This window comes from Myodes glareolus, chromosome 3 (genome assembly GCF_982192425.1).
Source record: "Myodes glareolus chromosome 3, mMyoGla1.1, whole genome shotgun sequence".
Taxonomy (NCBI): Eukaryota; Metazoa; Chordata; class Mammalia; order Rodentia; family Cricetidae; genus Myodes; species Myodes glareolus.
This window is the reverse complement of record NC_142028.1, coordinates 127,883,791-127,902,072: the sequence shown is the minus strand read 5'-3', so window position 1 is coordinate 127,902,072 and position 18,282 is coordinate 127,883,791. Positions and strand designations below refer to the sequence as shown.

General features: G+C 49.9%; 1 protein-coding gene across 4 annotated transcripts in view; it reads left to right on the top strand.

The window, feature by feature from the left end:
• Positions 1 to 18,282, top strand: part of Znf618 (zinc finger protein 618) — a 170,620-nt gene that overhangs the window by 114,722 nt on the left and 37,616 nt on the right. For 2 of the 4 annotated variants that reach the window (XM_087904966.1, XM_087904965.1), the window contains exons 4-9: positions 6,972 to 7,064; positions 10,074 to 10,151; positions 10,612 to 10,650; positions 15,555 to 15,644; positions 16,421 to 16,456; positions 16,549 to 16,626. In XM_087904966.1, the coding sequence (XP_087761092.1) occupies positions 6,972 to 7,064; positions 10,074 to 10,151; positions 10,612 to 10,650; positions 15,555 to 15,644; positions 16,421 to 16,456; positions 16,549 to 16,626 (414 nt within the window). The remainder of the gene's footprint in view (positions 1 to 6,971; positions 7,065 to 10,073; positions 10,152 to 10,611; positions 10,651 to 15,554; positions 15,645 to 16,420; positions 16,457 to 16,548; positions 16,627 to 18,282) is intronic. The other 2 variants (XM_087904968.1, XM_087904967.1) reach the window with 1 other exon arrangement.

The window sequence follows — 18,282 nt, the reverse complement described above, 5'->3', positions numbered from 1 at the left end:
AGAGAGGAAGGATGGCGGCCAGCCAAGCTATAAGGAAGGAATTAAGGACCAAATGGAAACTAGATTCTGCAGGGAGGTTTCCTAGGCAGTGAATAGGTGTGCCCAAGGAGGAAGTACAGTTCACACACACACACACAAACACACACACACACACACACGGGGGTGGGGGTGGTGGGGGGTGGGAGGGGAGCCCTCCTGGGAAGGAGAGTGGAGGAGGAAGAGGGAACCCCAGTCAGTAGGAAGCCACAGGGCCGTGGCTCTGGATGGAGTAACAAGTTCCACAGCTATTCAGACATAGCCACTTGGGCTTCGGTCCTTGACAAGTCTAGGAGGCGAAGATGCCAGGTTCTACTTGGTAGTGCCAGCTGATAGTGAGTTTCCTATTTCAATAGGCTGTTGGCAGGTCCTGGTGCCTGAGCCTGCCAGAACCAACACTTAGTTTTTTGCTACAGCCAAGAGGGAAGGAGGAGTCCTGGCTGCTCTCCAGGCCCAGTTTTCTCTGCTATTGACTGCATCTGGGGTAATCTGGGAAGGGGTCTAGGTGGAGAATCCCTATTGGAAAGTCAGAAACCTGGGGTTTTCCCTGCTGTGTTTGGAATGCTCAATGGGTTAAATCTGCAGGGCTGTCAGGACAAGAGGGAAACCATAGTTCTGAGAGTATCTTTGAAGGTAAATTAGAACACAAGATAAGTCCCGGCATCAGCTGAGTCCTCCAGGATGGCAGCAGTGATGAGAGAAACCCCCAGACCAGTGCATCGGACATTTAGTTCAGTGCCTCCTAAAATACTGTCTCTCCTTTGTCACCAGTCGCAAAGGTTATAATTCCTGGAATATTGTATTGCATTTTAAACGTAGAATTGTGGAAATAATCACAATGCCACTGCTGTTTAGGGCCCGCTGTTTTCGCTGCAGAAAGCATGTGAACAAGCTCCTCTTTAGCAGACAGAAATTTTATGTCTTCGTTTTTGTGTCTAGCCCACCCCCCCCACAGGGCTTCATCCTAATGTAATATATTTTCTATGCTTGAAAGTCCTTTATTGATCACTGTTTCACACTCATCCGCACAACACGAGCTACATAAATTGAAATAGAAATTTCTGGAGGAAAAAAATTTCCTGGGATCATAAAACTCTCCCTCTTAAAAACATTTTAATTTTCCTCAGATTGAGTTGTGATTAGTATGCAAATTGTCAAAAACAAATTTAGATAAATAATAAGTGTAAAAATAAAAAATTATCAAAAGCATACTTCTCGATAAAATGGATAAGGCTTTCTTTCTCTCTCAATTGGCTCATGTATCTGTGAATTAATATTTCTTAGTGCTAGAATGAGACAGGATTTGGCCTTCACTTCATGCTGATATTCCGTGTTTGTTGGTAAGGTGCTTGGAGGACTGGGTCGTGTGAACAGGGAGCTGCAGACCCTGGGGTCTGCTTCATGGTGTCTCTTGATTCTTTGAACTCTTTCTAAGATGTATGTCAGAAACCACATGAGGGGGTCTGTCTTTGGGCAGTGTTTTTAATGGCCTCTTCATTTACAGCTCTGTTAGATGCCTGTGTGTGTGTGTGTGTGTGTGTGTGTGTGTGTGTGTGTGTGTCCCCACATGTGCAAGAATATGAATTGGCAGCCAGGAGTCACACTTGGGGTGTCTTTCTTAATTCTCTGTCTTTATGTTTTCGAGACTGGGTCTCTTGCAGAAACGGGAGCTCACCTATTTGGTTAGACTGCAGGACCCTTCTGTCTTGGCCATCTCCAGCAGTCGGGTTACAGCTGTGCAGCACCACACCTGGCATTTGTGTAGGTGCTGGGGTTCCAAACTCAGGCCCTCATGTGTGTCCAGCGGGCACTTCACCAACTGAGCCATTTCCACAGTCCCTCCGTCTTCATTCAGAGTGGAAGCGGAGGATTGGAAATCCCTGAATGAAGAGCGAGATCTGTCCCCAGCCTTTAGACCCAGTCACTTAGTACTCAGACTTCAGTGTCTTCCCGCTCCAGGGAATGGCCCTGTGAAAGTTTATGGTCCCCTTGGTAGTTGGGAGAAGCTGGAGGAGAGAACAACAGAGGAGGCAGTGCACAGCGCCTCCACCTGTCTGACTCATTGCGTTCACGGGGAAAGTGCTTTGACGTTGACAGCAGGGAAACAGTTTTCTAAAAGTCCCTGTCCTCAAGTGCCCCTTTTAGAAGACCCTGCTCCAGAGGGTGTTCAGTTTGAGGCTAAGCCCTTGAGAGCCGTAGGAAGCCCGCTTGTCATAACTTCCTACATCCACACCCTGTCTTCATCAAGTTCCGGAACCAGCTGCTATAGTTTCTGGGAACTGAGGGAGATAGATGTCCATGAGCCTTATGTCCATTCCTCCCCTTTGCGTGTCTGTCATTTTATATTTTGTGTTGAAGAGAATGGGGTCCCTTGTTTCATCCTGCCCTGCTAGCTTACACCCGAAATAATCACACAGAAACTGTATTAATTAAATTATTGCCTGGCCCATTATCTCTAGCCTCTTATTGACTAATTCTCACATCTTGATTCAACCCATTTTTTATTAATCTGTATGTTACCACGAGGTCATGGCTTACCGGGAAAGATTCAGCATGTCTGACCTGGCAGCTCCGTGGCATCTCTCTCTCTCTCTCTCTCTCTCTCTCTCTCTCTCTCTCTCTCTCTCTCTCCCCTTCCTTCCTCCCAGAATTCAGTTCTATCTTCTCCACCTACCTATGTTCTGCCCTATCAGGCTAAGCAGTTTCTTTATTGATTAGCCAATGAAAGCAATACATAAACAGAAGGATCTCCTACACCATTTCCCCTTTTCTGCTTAAAAAGGAAAGGAAGGCTTTAACTTTAACATGGTAAAATTACACATAACAAAACAGTTATCAAGCAAAAATTACAGTTACAATATTTATATCTATTTTATCTTTTATCATAACAAAGGAAAACTATAATTATAACTATCCATTCTCCAACTCCATCAAAGACTCCAGAAGGATAAAATATTACCTAAGTAAACAGGAAGTGCATTGTAAGCAACTTCAAAAATTCTAGAAATGACAGAGACATCTCGGTGCTGGACAGGTTACCCAAAGTTCTTCTGTAACATTGGGGCATCCATCTTCAGCCTACAGGCCCATAGTATCCAGCAGACATTTCCATGAAGCAGGAAATTTTAAAGACAGTTCAGTCACTTTCTTCTGTGTCCTGCATAATGCCTTGCAGACTCTTTTATGAAATAGGAAGCCAGCCTTCATGTTACAGAATGGTGCCTACGAGGATAACTACATCCTCAAAAAGCCTGAGAAAGCTTGGGAAAGAATAGAGTAAAGCATGATTTTTTGGTAGCAGCAATTTCTCAGGTCTGCTCTGCTTGCTAGAGGCAAGCAAGCACTCTCATCTAAGAGAGGCTTCCTGACTCAGCTTTAGCTGTGAAACCTTGGAGCTCTTTTAAGAGGTCCTGCCACAAAACACTTAAACGGTGTTGATGAAAAGCTGAACGCATACTTTTTGGTTTTTAACTGTTGCAGGAAAAAAGCTGTACCATTTTAAAATGCCGGCTTTCTGGGCCATCCTGCCAGGGCAAACTCTGACTCTTTCAGGCAGGTGGTCTGACTACGGAGCATTTGAGTGTGGTTTGTTAGCACACTGTTGCAGCTTGCTTGCTGACAAGGACTTTAAAATGCAATAGAGTTGTGACAATAACTGTGGCTACAGCCAGTATCTCTGCCATGAGGCTGGAATTGCAGAAAACTGAGGAATGGGCTGGATCCAGCCTTCAAAGCCATATTGCTTGGTAAATTAAAGACTCGTGTGGTCAGAAAAAGAGAGATATACAGTAAAGAGAGAATCAAAGTTGAAGAAAACCTCTAAATAGTTTACTGTGTGTTAAAAATATATGTAGCCTTAAAAAATGGTTAAAGTCCTTAAAAAAGAAAGAGAGTAATTGCGTGTGGTGGTACACACCTTTAACCCCAATGCCTAGGAGGCAGAGGCAGACAGATCTCTGTGAGTTCAAGATGTGGTAGGCACACACCTTTAACCCCAGTACTTGGGAGGCGGAGACAGGTGGATCTCTGTGAGTTCAAGGACAGCCTGGTCTACAGAGGGAGTTCCAGCAAAAAGTACACAGAGAACCTGTCTCAAAAAGTAAAAGTAAAAATAAAAGAAATAGAGGTTAAAATAAAGCCACATAAAGATGAAAAATACACAGAGAATCTTGATACTGTATGCTATTATGCTCTCTTTGAATTGTTTGAATGCTGAGGAAGGAGCAACAACTGCTAAAAGATATTTGCTTATAAGTGCTGTTGAATTAATTCAAGATAGATATTTTGAAAATACCTTGACTTCAAAAGTGAAGCCAAAAGATATGTTACTTTGGAGAAGAGGTTTTGCTTTTGTTTCCACAGGAAATAAGAGGCTGTGGATTCATTCTGAGTTAAGAAAAATCAGGTTTGATCAAGGAAGGCCACCTGAGGAATCTCCGGTAGGAACAGATGGCCCAGATGTCAGAGTTCTGCATCCAGAACAGGTTCAAGACCGCTGCCTGAGATGATCAAGCCTCGCAGGATACTCCAGTCAGGACTCAATTATAATTCTAAATTTTCTTTAGGTCCCCATAAGATTATCAGCATCCCCAACCATCCAGAAGTAGCCTGAATAACTATACCCACATTCCCAACAAATGGACTATGGTTATTTTCCTTTGTTTAAAGAAAGCGGGGGGATGGTGGGGGACAATTCTGTATTCTGTCAATTACTTTTTAAATAAATGCCGATTGGCCAGTAGTCAGACAGGAAGTAGAGGCGGGAAAATGAGAACAGGAATATTCTGGGAAAAAGAAAGCTCTTCCACCAGTCCTGTCTCAACCACCTAAGAAGTAAGATGTGACCTGCCCTGCTGAAAAAGGTACCAAGCCATGTGGCTAACATAGATAAGAATAATGGGTTAATATAAGATATAAGAGCTAATACAAAGCCTGAGCTAATGGGCCAATCAGTTTATAACTTATAGAGACTTCTGTGTGATTTTCTTTGGGGTTAAACGGCTGCGGGAACCAGGCAGGACAGAAACCCCAACAAAACAGGCCCTTCATGTACAATTTTGTCTAGGTGTCCAAGATTCTCTGGGGATGGCAGCTGAGTATTCACACTTGGAGTCAAGGGTCCTACCCACACATTCTGTCCTCAGAATACTGCCTCCTTTCCTGGGCCCCTCATACATCCCTCTCCCCCAGGACTCCAGGCAAAAGCCTCTGCCAGGGATGTAATGCAGTGCTAGGTGGGGGCTGCCGACAAGGATATGTTTGTGACCTGGGAGCCATCTTGCAGCAAAAGAAAGAGCGGGAACAGGGAAAGACGGAACTGGGCAGGCAAGAGCAAGAGAGTCCCTCCCAGATCTGAGAGTCCTGTAAGTGGTGTCAGATCTGGTGAGGACCGTAGAATGTGTGGCCTCACTGCTGAGGAGAACATAACTTGCTTGGCGTCCAGAAAGAGATCTTCCACAGGCCTATCTCTGGAATCCCGGAGACTGGCTTTGAGCATTTATCCTCACCAGCCCCAGAGTCCCAGGCCTGGGCACCTCCAGGACCATGTGCTCACCAGTGATCCAGAGGACTGGAAAGGTGGTGGAAAGGGGAAGCAAGGCTGTACCTGCTCATAGGCGCTGCCCTGAGGCTATCCCCTGAGAAGCTGATGATGGAACACCCAGTTTGGTGGAGCTGACCCCTTGGTCCTCCTTTTCCTCTGTTGAAAACTGGAGATAATAGCTGTCCCCCTCCCCTGAACTAATGGGAGAAGTCTCCCGAGCTGGCATCTTGTACCCCTGCAGCCTGGATAGATTCCTGAGTGTGTGTGTCTCCATCTCTGCTCCCCCACCTGTGCAGGGTCAGAAGCCAGCCCCGTTCCAAGATGTCCCAGGTGACAGCCACAGCAGTGTTTCACAAGGGAGCCAGCAAAATAGGACGCATGCAGGACAGAGTCACGGGGGAGGGGACACTGGTGGGAATTGATCTGAGCTGATTGTACCAGAGGCATTTCTCCAGTGCCCCAGCATCAGAAAGGGTCAGGGGTGGCCATGAGTAGTAGACAGAGCTCAAAGTGGGCATGCTGTGTGCCTCCTTTAAGGATCATTTTTCTGGAAAGGTTTTATTTAGGGGGTAGTGGTTATGTCCATGTGCAAATGAGAATTCCAAGAAAGCAAAGCCTCGGGGTTGGGGGGTGGCTTATCAGTTGCTGCTGCTCTCCAAGCTGCCCTGGAGAACATGAGTGACCATGGTCAGTATTGGTGTTTGGCTTGCTTTTTATATGTGTGTGCACATACATGTTTGGAAGGGTACACAAACAAGTGTGTGTGCATACATGCATGCACGTGCATAGAGGCCACAGGACAACGTCAGGTGCTCGGGTGTTGTTCCTCAGGTACCACATCCCTCCTTTTGTTTGGACCCAGTCAGGGTCTCTCGTTGACCCAGAACTCAGCAACTGTGATAAGCTGGCTGTCCAGCCAGCACCAGAGATCTGTCTGTCCTGACTGGTGTGTCTATGCAACACGCCAGAGTGGGGACCACAGTGTCTTTACGTGGTTTGTGGGGACCAAATCCAGACCCTGTGTTTGTAAGGCTCCACCAGCTGAACTGTCTCCCCAGCCCTGCGTGTTTGTTTTGAGAAAGGGTCCGGCTCTTTAGCTCAGGCTAACCTAAGTTTCACTAGGTAGTGTAGCAGGCTAACCTTGAACCTGCCATCCTCCCAGCTCAGCTTCCTGAGATCTAGGCATGTGCCACCTCACCCAGTGCTGGCAGAAGTGTTCAAGTGAGGCCGTTGCCACATGGTCCTCCCTTTCTTACTAACATCAGCTAGGGAGACTGAGGCCTTACTAGCCCAGCTGCCTGGCCGCCCCTTCCCCAGCTGGCCATGACCCTAAACTCAAGCATAAGGCGTTCTCCAACGTTAAGGGCTCTTTCTGATTTCTTACGTAATTCAGATGGAAAAGCTCCAGAAGGCCCCCACGGTGGATCTGTTCGGAGCCGGTATTCAGGGACCTGGATTTTTGACCAAGCTTTGAGATGTGCATCGGGTACGTGATGGCTGAGGGATGTGGCCTGATTGGGTCGGCATGGAGGGTGGGCACAGCTGGCCATGGCTGCCAGCTGCTACCCTGAGCAAACCCTGCTGGGATCTCAGGGCCTAAATGGCCAACCCCACGCCCCATCCGGCCATTGTGAGTAAATCCTGAGTCTACCCTCAGGGTTGACAGGACATCTGGAAATCTGGTGGTCTAGACTCTCTGGACCATTTCAGCAAGACTTCCTATGGGTCACTGACAGTCACGGGAGAAGAATGGTCCCACAACCATCTGTGTTAGGTACCTCAGTCCTTCCCGGCAGGGCTTCCTAGCCTCCTGCAGCTTTGTGTCTTATGTCTCCACCAGCACAGGGCATGTGCTGAGCCTTTCTCTGTTGGCTGTGAGCCTCCTCCTGCTGTGCATTCTAGAACTTTGGTTCTGAAGAAATCACCGGAAATGCTGGTGGTAGCTACAGCTCTCACTTCCTGAGTGCCTGCTGTACCAGGCCTTACACTAAGAACAGAGCTACACCGCTTCTCCTGGCTGTTGCTTCCCAGAGTGGAATCCTGGGGCTTTTCCTGACTCGTCTCAGGGAGTTAAGATTTAGACCTGGGTTGGTTGCCCTGACTGCTCAGTGAGGCCACTACTCTCGTGGGCTCCTCATTTCTCTGTCCATTTAATACCTTCTGCCCACAGGAAACTTAGAGCCCCGGGACTGAGGGCAACTGGAAGGTGAGCTTGGAAGTCCCTCCTGCCAGCGTACGGAGCTCATCTTTATCTGCCAGGGTTAGGGAGGTGGTCAGAGGCCTCACACAAGGCAACATGAATCCTCAGCTTTCCACAAACAGAAGAGATGGCTTGCCTTGAAGCCACTGGTTAGAAATAGTATTGACTCCGTAGACACCCTCCTTACTCCAGCTGGACCAGGGTCCCACCTCGAGCCTCCAGGTCCTCCTCTGGCTGTCACAACACTGTCACCAAGTTATCCCCAGGCTTGCTGACCTCTCTGCCCCCCCCCATTAGATGGAGGGCAGGGATCACATCTATTTCACTTCTGAGCCTCAGTGCCTGGCCACCGCAAATGCTCAATAAATCCTTGGTTGGTGGAAAGAAACTGGCAGAAACTGTTAGAGTGGGTGGAAGCCAAGAAGAAAGTCTAGAAGTTATCACTTGGTGATTGATGTGCACAGTAGCAAGCCACCATGAAGTACTGCGTCCTTGCTGTGGGCAGGCTACAGGGCTGAATGCAGAGAAATATGTGTGCTCTGTTGCTGTGTTTGTGTCTTTCCCAGTATGGCAGGGGTGATGTATATGCAAAGCCCTAAAAGGCAAACTGCTCCGTGCTGTGTGGCATTAGGATGGCAGTGGCCCTGAAGTAACTCACAGTAACACAGGCAGCAACCACTGCCTCTTAGAACCGTGCTTCTCAACCTTCCTCGTGCTGCAACCCCTCACTTCCTCATGTCGTGGTGACCCCCAGCTATAAACTTTTTGTTGCTACTTCATAACTGCAATTTTACTACTGTTATGACTCATAATGTAAATATCTGTGTTTTCCAGTGGTCTTAGGTGACCCCTCGGGGGGGTCATTTGACTCCCCAGAGGGGTCGCAACCCACAGGTTCAGAGCTGCTGACTGCCCTAGTACTTCTGTGCCCGTGGCTCGTGTGCTGTCTGTGTGCCTTGCTCTCACTGTGAGAGGCAGGAGCCGCAGTCCTGCTGGCACGGGAGGAATCCAAGCCACAGACAGGGGCAAGGAGTTCTAGTGGAGGGGTGGGCTTGGCATATGCACTCTCCCAGAGTGCCCCACTGAAGAGTCTCGACTTCTCTGCACAGAAGAGGGAGTGGCCTTTAGCGATCACGGTCACTCCCGTGCATCTGCAGGGAACGTGGCTCTTCTGTGTTCAGTCTTTTGTTGGAGCCCTTGCCTTCTCCAGAGAAGACACTTAGGCACAGCCCATGCGCGGCAGAGCTGAGCTCCTCCTGTGGACCTGAACTGAAGGAGGGGTGTGTCCCACCTTGACTGCTGGGTGCCAGACATTTCCTGAAAAGGCACATGCCTAGGCCCTCAGCCCCGGCAGCTTGAGTGTGACCTCTTCAACATGCTTCCTGACCTTGCTGTTCTAGAAGGTGGAAGCTGCGCCCAGGTAGCCTCAGGTCTGCAGGAGGGCTCAGCCCATCTGAGATGGGCAGGTTCTTTCCCTGGGATTCCTGCCAGGTTAGATCCCGTTGGCTGTGTCCAGTCTCGCTTCCGTGGACTTTGTCCCAGGCTCTACATGGTGGGTCATTTTTGGGTCCCCTTGAGGATCAACCATTTTAGTTCTCTGCACCTGGGAAAAGGCCCAAGCAGCAGCAGAACTCTCTCTCTCTCTCTCTCTCTCTCTCTCTCTCTCTCTCTCTCTCTTTCTGTGTGTGTGTGTGTGTGTGTGTGTGTGTGTGTGTGTGTGTGTGTGTGTTGTGGGGTGTTCTCTGTGTCTGAGTACCATGGCTCCTCAGCAGATGTGAATTGCTATTTTTGGTGAGCTTGTCTCTCGTGGGACTGGACACTTGCTAGTGAGAGTGAAGAACCAGAGGGACGTGCACAGACCACAGCCTACTGTGTCTGGAGAAACTACCAAGGTCAGACCTGGTAGGTGCATAATGGGGACCTAAACCCCTGTGGCCTGATGTGAGGCCTGTAGTCTTCCTCTCTGTCCACGCTGGGGACAGGTCAGCCTGAAATTAAGGAGCGACATCCTATGGTGGCTCGTCACAGAGCACTCTAGGTCCCTCTCTTTTTCCTCTCGATGTGTGAGTTCAGGACTCAGTCAAGGCTGTCCCTTTTATCCTACAGATCTGAAAGCCGGGGAACAGAGGTGGTTACAGGTAGGTGTAAAGCTGAGCTTCATGAACTCCAGCTCAGTGCTTTCTCTGTTGGTCCTCATTGCTCTTTTTTCTGCCAAGGGACCCCCCTGCCCAGTGACACTTGGTCCTGGCTTCATGGTGGCAAGGTGGTTTATTGGCCCTCCCCGCTGTTTTCCAGGGTCCTATGAATGTGGCATCTGCGGCAAGAAGTACAAGTACTACAACTGCTTCCAGACCCACGTGCGGGCGCACCGAGGTGAGTGGTGGCCGGCGGCCCCATGCGCTGATGGCCCTAGAAATCAACCATAGGAGGGGGGGCATGGAGGGAGGGAGAAGCCTTCTTGAGGTGGGAGAAATAGTGTGTGTGTGGCGTGGGGAGTTCAGGCCCTAGTTTCGGCCTTGAGGGCTCTGGGGATGCTTCCCCAAAAGGCCATGTGCTCATATCATCTCATGCTCCTCTTGACAACTCGAGAGGAGCCAGTCCTGAAATTCTGGGGACAAATGAACTGGCTCGTGCCCCTCCTGAGCCAGGTGGCAGGGAAGAGAAGCTCAGGTTCAGTCCGAGGTGACCTTGTCCCTCATAGGATCCAGGCATAGACAGCACTTCCGGACTCCCTTCAGCTGCTCCCTCAGTCTCTCCCTCAGCATGGCGCTGCCCCACCATCACCTTTGCCAATTGGCTACCCCCTACCTCTCTCTCTCTCTTTTTCTCGCAGATACTGAAGCCACCTCGGGGGAGGGCGCCTCCCAGAGCAGTGAGTACTTTTCCCACCTCTCGGGTGGGTGGGGGCCAAGCACTGGGCCTGGAAAGGAGCCGTTCCTCCCTCCCCGAAACAGCCTTGAGTAGCCTTTGCCTTGGGGCCAGAGGGGCCTTTTGAAATCAGAGCAGGCCTTCTCAAAGTGGGTTCCATAGCTTGCACATTCTGAGGAGGGTTCTCTTGAAAAAGGGTTCTCTGGACAAGTAATCTTGAGAAACCTTGAGTTGTGCTCACGTGGGCATAGCTGATATCTTTGCTATGGGTGTCCTATGCCACTGTGAATATCTCCAAGAGGAACCAACCTTCCCTGTGCTTTGGACCCTGTTCATGGGCCCAGGGTCCTTAGCCTATGCAGGGAAAGTTTTCTTGGAGGACCCTCAGCCTTGGGCACAGTTGGTTCCAGATGCTGGGCCCTGTGATAATTTCTCACAGGTCCTGCTTGCCCTCCAACTCAAACCCCATGGGATGAGAAGCAGACAGCCCACTGAGTACACCCTGCCCTTCCACCATCCCACCTACCGCTGTGTACACATGAGCCTCAAGTTCTACCCTTGGTGATTATCTCAAAGGGCACGTGTGCAGGTCTATCTCTATCAGTTCTACCCTTGGTGATTATGTCATGGGGCACGTGTCTCGGTCCATCTCCATCAGTTCTACCCTTGATGATTATCTCATGGGGGCATGCATCTAGGCCCATCTCCATCAGGAGGTACAAACTAGGTTGTTCTAGTGCATTGTTCCTGACAGCTCTAACGCAGAAGCCCCCCAGATGCCTAGTCTTGGGAGTGGCTAAGTAAGTACGCTGACATAAAGGGCTGCAGACAGAAATGGGCGATGACTGTGGTCTAGCTACCCACAGCCATGTGCACAGAGCTCTTGAGGAATCATCTCCTGTGACTGCAGAAAGCACAGGCATAGGGGAAAGGGGTGCTGACGGAAGTCAGGAGATTAGGCACCCTTGAAAGGACCTGACATCTACTTCTTGAGCCAAGGGCTCCGTTCCTCAGCACTTTGTGGGTGGAACATGACCAAGCTGCTTGCTTAATACCCAAACACTTTGTTCTGTAGGGGCCAAGAAGTGTTTGCTGTAGAGGAGCAGATGGTGAGGAGGCTGTGCCAGGGTCGTGGCATCTCCATCGTCAGCCCTTCACTTGTAGTGGGAGCTCCAAGGGGATACCATGAGGCTACATTCTACCAGTAAAGTTGGCGGCAGGGTCTGGCCTGGTGAACCAGTATGTCCCCTCGTTGCCTGTGTTTGTTGCACCACTGCACTTAAAGATAACACGTTACTCAAAAACAAAAGAGGTTAGGGTTGAGCTGAAGAAGGGCCCTACTTGAGACTAAGCCCCGAGAACATTCTTTTAGAGCTACCCACTCTGGAAAGGTAAGCAAAGTTGATATGGTTCAGCTTGGCTATCAGCCTGCCGTAGACTATAGCCAGGAGGCACAGCGACTGTCTCTCCCCAGCCCAGTCCTGTCTGTCTGCTTCACTAGCTGCCCCCTTCTTCTCTAGACTCTGTGGTCAGCCGGTAGTCAGCCACACATTTAACAACCTTCCCTACTTATCCTTTCTTTCTTGGCCTCCCTGGACGCCGCCCAGTGGGCTGTTGCTCTATCTGGCTTCCGTTATACAGACTCCCTAGTATTGGTGCTGTGGTGGGAGGATTTTTAGACCTTTCTTCATTTTCCCATTCCTCTATACAGGCCATTTTCCCATGGTCAGGATGCTGTCGTCTTGGTCTTATGTCCCAGCCTCGGTCCAGCCAGCAGCAGTGCTCTGTGCCTAGTGAGCTGCTGGATCAGCCTTGACACAAGGCTGTAGAGCACTAGGACTGGAAGGCTCCTGTGGAACATTCCAACTCCACCCTGCCGCTTGCACACGGAGACCCCGAGTCCCAGGGTGTGGAAGTCATGTAGCTTGTTAGCCATACGGCGGGCCTGGATAACAGGTCCAAGGACCTGTCGTACATTTAGCAAGGAGATAATCCTGTCACATACAGACATAGAGACACACCTGCCCACTCATCCATATTTCAGTATGAGAGGATCAAAGACCAGTCAGTCCCTGCCATACACTCCCCGAGCTCCATCTCCGTCTCCTAACTCTTTGGGAAACCCTGCCATGTGACATTTACCCTGTTAGTTGGGGTGGTAGCCATTGTGTTCTGTCTTAGTTAGGATTTCTGCTGCTGTGATGAACATCATGACCAAAAGCAGCCTGGGGAGGAAAGGGTTTACTTGGCTTACACTTCCTCCTCACTGTTCATCACTGAATGAAGTCATGACAGGAACTCAAACAGGGCAGGAACCTGAACCAGGAGGCAGGAGCTGATGCAGAGGCCATGGAGAGGAGCTGCTCAGTGGTTTGCTTCTCATGACTTACTCAGCTTGCTTTCCCTTAGAACCCAGAACCACCAGCCCAGGGATAGTGTCTCTGAAAATGGGTTGGGCCCTCCTCTATCAATCACTAATTAAGAAAATGCCCTACAGCTGGATCTCGTTCCTTTCTTCATTACAGGGAGCTGCTATTCCCATCTCACAGAGGCATTAGAGTGTGTCCCAATTCAGTCACATTTTTATCAATAGTAGAGTGGAGTTTGGGCTTAGGTGTCTCGCTCCAGAATCTACCTCCCATAGCAGGTCCATGGTGGCCTTTCTGAGATGCCGGGCTCTCTTGTGGGAACGGTTTCACTGGCAGACACTTTTGGGACTAAGTCTCTTCCTGTTTAACTCCTCCATTAAAGTTCCGGAGCATGAGGAGACAGTGCAGATTCAGCAGGGCAGATGGGGGTGGTTTTCAGTCTCAGAAAGCTGGCGGGGGCGGGGCTGGGGGGGGTGTCTGTGTTTTGTTGGAGCTGGGAAATGTGGCCTGTGGAGAGAGGAACGGGCCTGGTGTCAGGAGAGGCAGCGGGCAGAGACCCATGAGAGCTGAGTGGGCAGCATCCACAGACAGGACGAAACCTCATCTGGGTTAGCCCCCAGGTAGCTTTCCCTGCTGGCATCCAGAGAAGGTGGTGGAACTGTGGGAGAAGCTGAGGGTTATGGGCTAGGTGGTCCAGAATGAAGGGAAGGAGTCTCTCTGAGCTGCCTGGCTTGCCATGGGAAAGGAGGTGATGCTGAAGTAGAAGCTGAAGGAAGGACCTGGAATCACCTGATCTGTGCCCCCTACTTCAAAATTTAGATAGGGAAAATGAGGGGGCAGAGACCACACCTCTCATCCCCCCCCCCCTCCAGCTCTCCTTTGGAAGACCCTGGTACTCACATCCTGTGAATGTCTACTACTGCCCAAACTGTGGTTCCTGACTGGCAGTTCATCTCTGCAGCCCTGGTGTCTACTAAGACACCTTCAGGGGCTGGCAGAGGTGGGAAGAAGGGTGGCTGATGTCCTCCATCCCGAGTCCAGCTGAGAAGGGACTGGAAACCTTCTCACCCTTCCACAGTTGGAACAGCCTTGGCATGGAGTACTTTTTTGACTCCTGTACCTGGTGCTGAGGAGCAGGGAATGGGGCCAGAACAAAGTACCCCAGCATGGTTTATCCCAGCAAGGAAAGACTGTGAACCCTGACTCGGCTCTAGCTTGAAGTTCAGTGAATACTGGTCCCTAGCTCTTTCTTCTTCTTTCTGTACAGTCTTGAGTAAACTGCCGTACCTCTGTATCCTAGGAACCAGGGCAGATAAAATTGATGGACCCTCCATAGAGCAACCAGAGGAACACATTTCACCAGGTCTGAGCTAGTTCAAATGCAAGAGGGTGTGCCCTGGAGGGAGAGATATGGGTCTGGGTGCTACTGGTCTCACTGTGGGAGGACCAGGAAACAGACAAACTTGAACCAGTGTTAACTGTCAGGTCGATAAAATTTAATGACTCAAAGTAGCCCACCCTGCTTTCTCCCAGTTTCTATGGCTGGGAATTTCTATGGTGTGGCTTTTCAGGGTCCTCTGGCATAGAGATTCCCACAGGACCTCAGGCAGATTTGATCAGAACTGTGGCCTCATCCCGGGGCTCAGCTGGTAGGGCTTTCTTTTAGGTTTGCTAGAGAAAGTGTGGGCTGCAGGACTCTGTACCTCTGACACTGTGGCTCCGAGGGCCTCGGTTCCCATTAGCAGAGAGGGCCAAACTCAGTTCCCTGCCCCCTGCATCTGCCCATGACCTGACTAAGAACATAGCAACCAACCACAGACTGAGCAGGCCAGTTCCCTGGTTGCCTGCCACCTAGCTTCCAGAGTGACAGCTACTCGCTTTGGCCACATTCTCCTAAATAGAAACACCTTGAGAGGAGTCACACAGGGTGTGGACACGAGCTGCGAGGGGCGTCGACATATTCATGAAGCCAGTCCACCTTACTCTAGGACTTGGGGCAGATCACTTCTCTCTAGTTTGCTCATTAATGGGAGACTGCTTCTCCCCTCTATTGAAAAGACTGGTTGAGAGAACACAGGGGAAGGGCCTGGTCCAGCACCTTGCTCACGGTTATATCTGGCCTTCACCAGGGGAACTGTGGCAGTGCTCTTCCATGATGAGAGATGAGACTCATCTAGAATCAGGGCCTGGAGAGCTTAGGTCTCACAAGGAGGGTTGAGGAGTTGGTTTTGGTGTCACGACTCTCCACAAAGGGCTCCTGTTGTCACAGTTCAGGCCTTGTAGTCCCAGCGTGTGTTCTAAGATGCCCTGGAGTGGAAACTGATGGAGGTATGGAGGGGGACCTTGAGAAGCATGGAGGAGGAGCTGCTCAGAGGTCCGGGGAGTGAGCAGGACAGCCGCTCCGACTGGACTCAGACAGCTCAGGATCAGCTGGGTTGGTCCCATCTTGGTTCCAGAGTCTGGCGTATTGACCAGCAACCTCACCCCAGGTGACCAGGGTCTTTCCACTAAACTCAGTGTCTTTCTGTTCCCCCACCAGACAATTTCAGGTACACATGTGACATCTGTGGGAAGAAATACAAATACTACAGCTGCTTCCAGGAGCACCGAGACCTTCATGCCGTGGATGGTGAGTCAGGCCCCTCACTCTTGGAGTCACACCAGAGAAATAGCCTTCCTCAGGGACACTGTCCCCACATAGTGACAGAGCCCTGGGGAGAGGGATCTCTGTTGCAAGATTCTGGGGAGGGATTGTCCCTGCATTTTCACATTCTCTTCTGTGGCTGATTCAAATGAAACTGCTGGAGCTTTTATAGGTCACCATGAGTCAAATATTGAAAGTTTCTCTCATGTCATTTTATAATTTTATATTGAGTCTTTGCATGATGTAGTAACATTAAACCAGTTTGTTGAGATGAATGATGTCCTCTGAGCATCTTAGATTATAGAGGTGAAAGTTAGAACAATAAGTTCAAGACATTCATCTAAAGAGTCCTAAGAGTCCTAGGAAGAGTGCTGTGGGTCCAAAAAGGACATGAGGCTACCTGTGTGGCCCTCCACCTCAGCCACTGAACAGTGATATAACACCAGGTTGCCTCTGCCATGACCTCCCCTCGCCTCCCTTTTCCCTCTCTTCCCCTTGAACTTCCTCTGCTGTCACATACATGCTGGGGATTTCTGAGCAGCAAGTGTCTGGGGTGGGCCCCTGCCCCTAGTTAGGAAGAGGAATGGGCCAGGATGGAGATGTGCCCTACCGTGGCCCTGCCTTCCTGTGTTTCCTCAAGGGCCAGGTCAGGCCTCCCCATGACGCTAGGCATGACCCGAAGAGGTCCCTGTGGCCAGGGACTAACAGGGCTTCTGTTTGCTTTTTTCCTCCTGCGGCTGTCGCCTCCCGCCTGGGTACAGTGTTCAGTGTGGAAGGGGCTCCCGAGAATCGGGCAGGTAAGTCTTTGTGGCTGTCCGTTTTCTCTGTCTCCAGCTGGGTTCCTGTGTCCTGGGTGACCAGCATGCTAAGGTCATGTGTTCTCCCACAGACCCCTTTGACCAAGGTGTTGTGGCCACGGATGAGGTGAAGGAGGAGCCTCCAGAGCCTTTCCAGAAAATTGGACCAAGTATGCGGGACCCTGGGGCCAAGGGCTGGCGGGGCTGGGGGAGGGAGGCAGCCCGAGCCGCTCTGCTAGAAAGGCAGTGGCTCCAGCCTTGCAGCTGTGTACCTGCCTGTTGGTTGGGCTAGGCAGGCTCAGGATATTAGCCTTCAAGAAGCTGTAGACAGTGTGGGGTCAAGAGCAGGGTAGTGAAAGTAGCCAGTCCACAGCCTTATTTCAGTCAGCTTGTTTATGGTTCCCCTCAGTTTGTTAGCCGCTTGTACTTCAGCCTCCCATAGTGGTGAGGAAAATGCTCTCTGCAGACTTGGTAGATGTTAATGAGATCACACACTGCTTATGCTGTAGCACTGTGCCTGGAACATACTAGGTGCTCAGAGGGTGACGACTGAAGTCATCCGAGGGGCATCTCAGTGAACAAAGCCAAGTAGGGCAACCTCCTGTAGACAGAGACATTTCTCTCATACAAACCCTGAGGACAGGAACCACACTTGAACTTGTGTGTCTTCGGCAGACTTATCTTGGATGACAGACATGGCCCTACACTCAGGTAATTCAGTTCCCCCTTTGGATGGTAAAGGAGCTTGGGATTGGATGATGAACAGACATCAGCTGGATAGGCACAGCACAGAGTGAGATGAGAAAGGATTTGGGGAAAACAGAGCACAAGCAGAATGAAAAGTTTCATGTCAGAAATGACAGACTTGATCTTCACAAAACTGATTGGCACCCTGAAGGACAGTCGTTAATAGAAGACGGTAAGAGATGTGAGAACAGGGAACCAGCTCCAGGGGGCCGATGGTGTGACCGTGTGACAGATAAAGAATACAAAGATCTGACAGAAGAAACTTGCTGAGTGGGTGTGTGTCTGAAAGGTGTGTCATAGTGCAGGCAGAGTCAGGGTAAGGAGATCTTACCATCAGTAGATCTTAGTGGCTCTAAAAGTGTAGACAGGAAGAGGAAAATTGAGAAAGCCACATGTAAAAAACAAGTTGTATCTACCCCTGAGTTCCAAGTAGACTTGGTGAGACTTCTCTGCAACATTATTTATCTGAAGAAAGTGAGTGTGTTTGGAAGGAACAATGCTGGAAGAATTTTACACCAGAGCACATTGGAATTGGCGTGCATAAAAATGAGGGGATTCAGGAAAAAAAAAAACTTTTTTTTGAAAGAATATATTCAGGGAACTGATTGATAGAGCATGTGTAGGCACTTGGGAGGCTATAGGGTAAGAGGACTGTGAACTCTGTTTAAACCATTGTAAATCTAATTATGGAAGTTGAGTGTATGTGTTAACAATCTAAATACAGAGGTGAGTTACCGAAAAGGACCAGGATTAGCTCAGTTGGTAGGTTAGGTACTTGCCTAACATGTACAAATTGTCCTGGGTGTGATCTCCAGTACCCTGTAAACCAAACATGGGAATGCATGCCACAGCTGCAGAGTGAGTTCAGGGCGCTCAGCCATCTTCAGCTCAGAGCGACTTCAGAGCCAGCCTGAGCTATATGAGACCCCCCTTTCCCCCAAAATACTAAAAATTGCAAGAAAAAGAGAAACGTGGATATTTGAGTCATACATTAAAGGGTCACAATGCTGTGCACAGCAGAGCCCAGAAGGATAAACCAGAGAGTGTGAAGCATGAAAAACAGAAAGCATATAGAGACT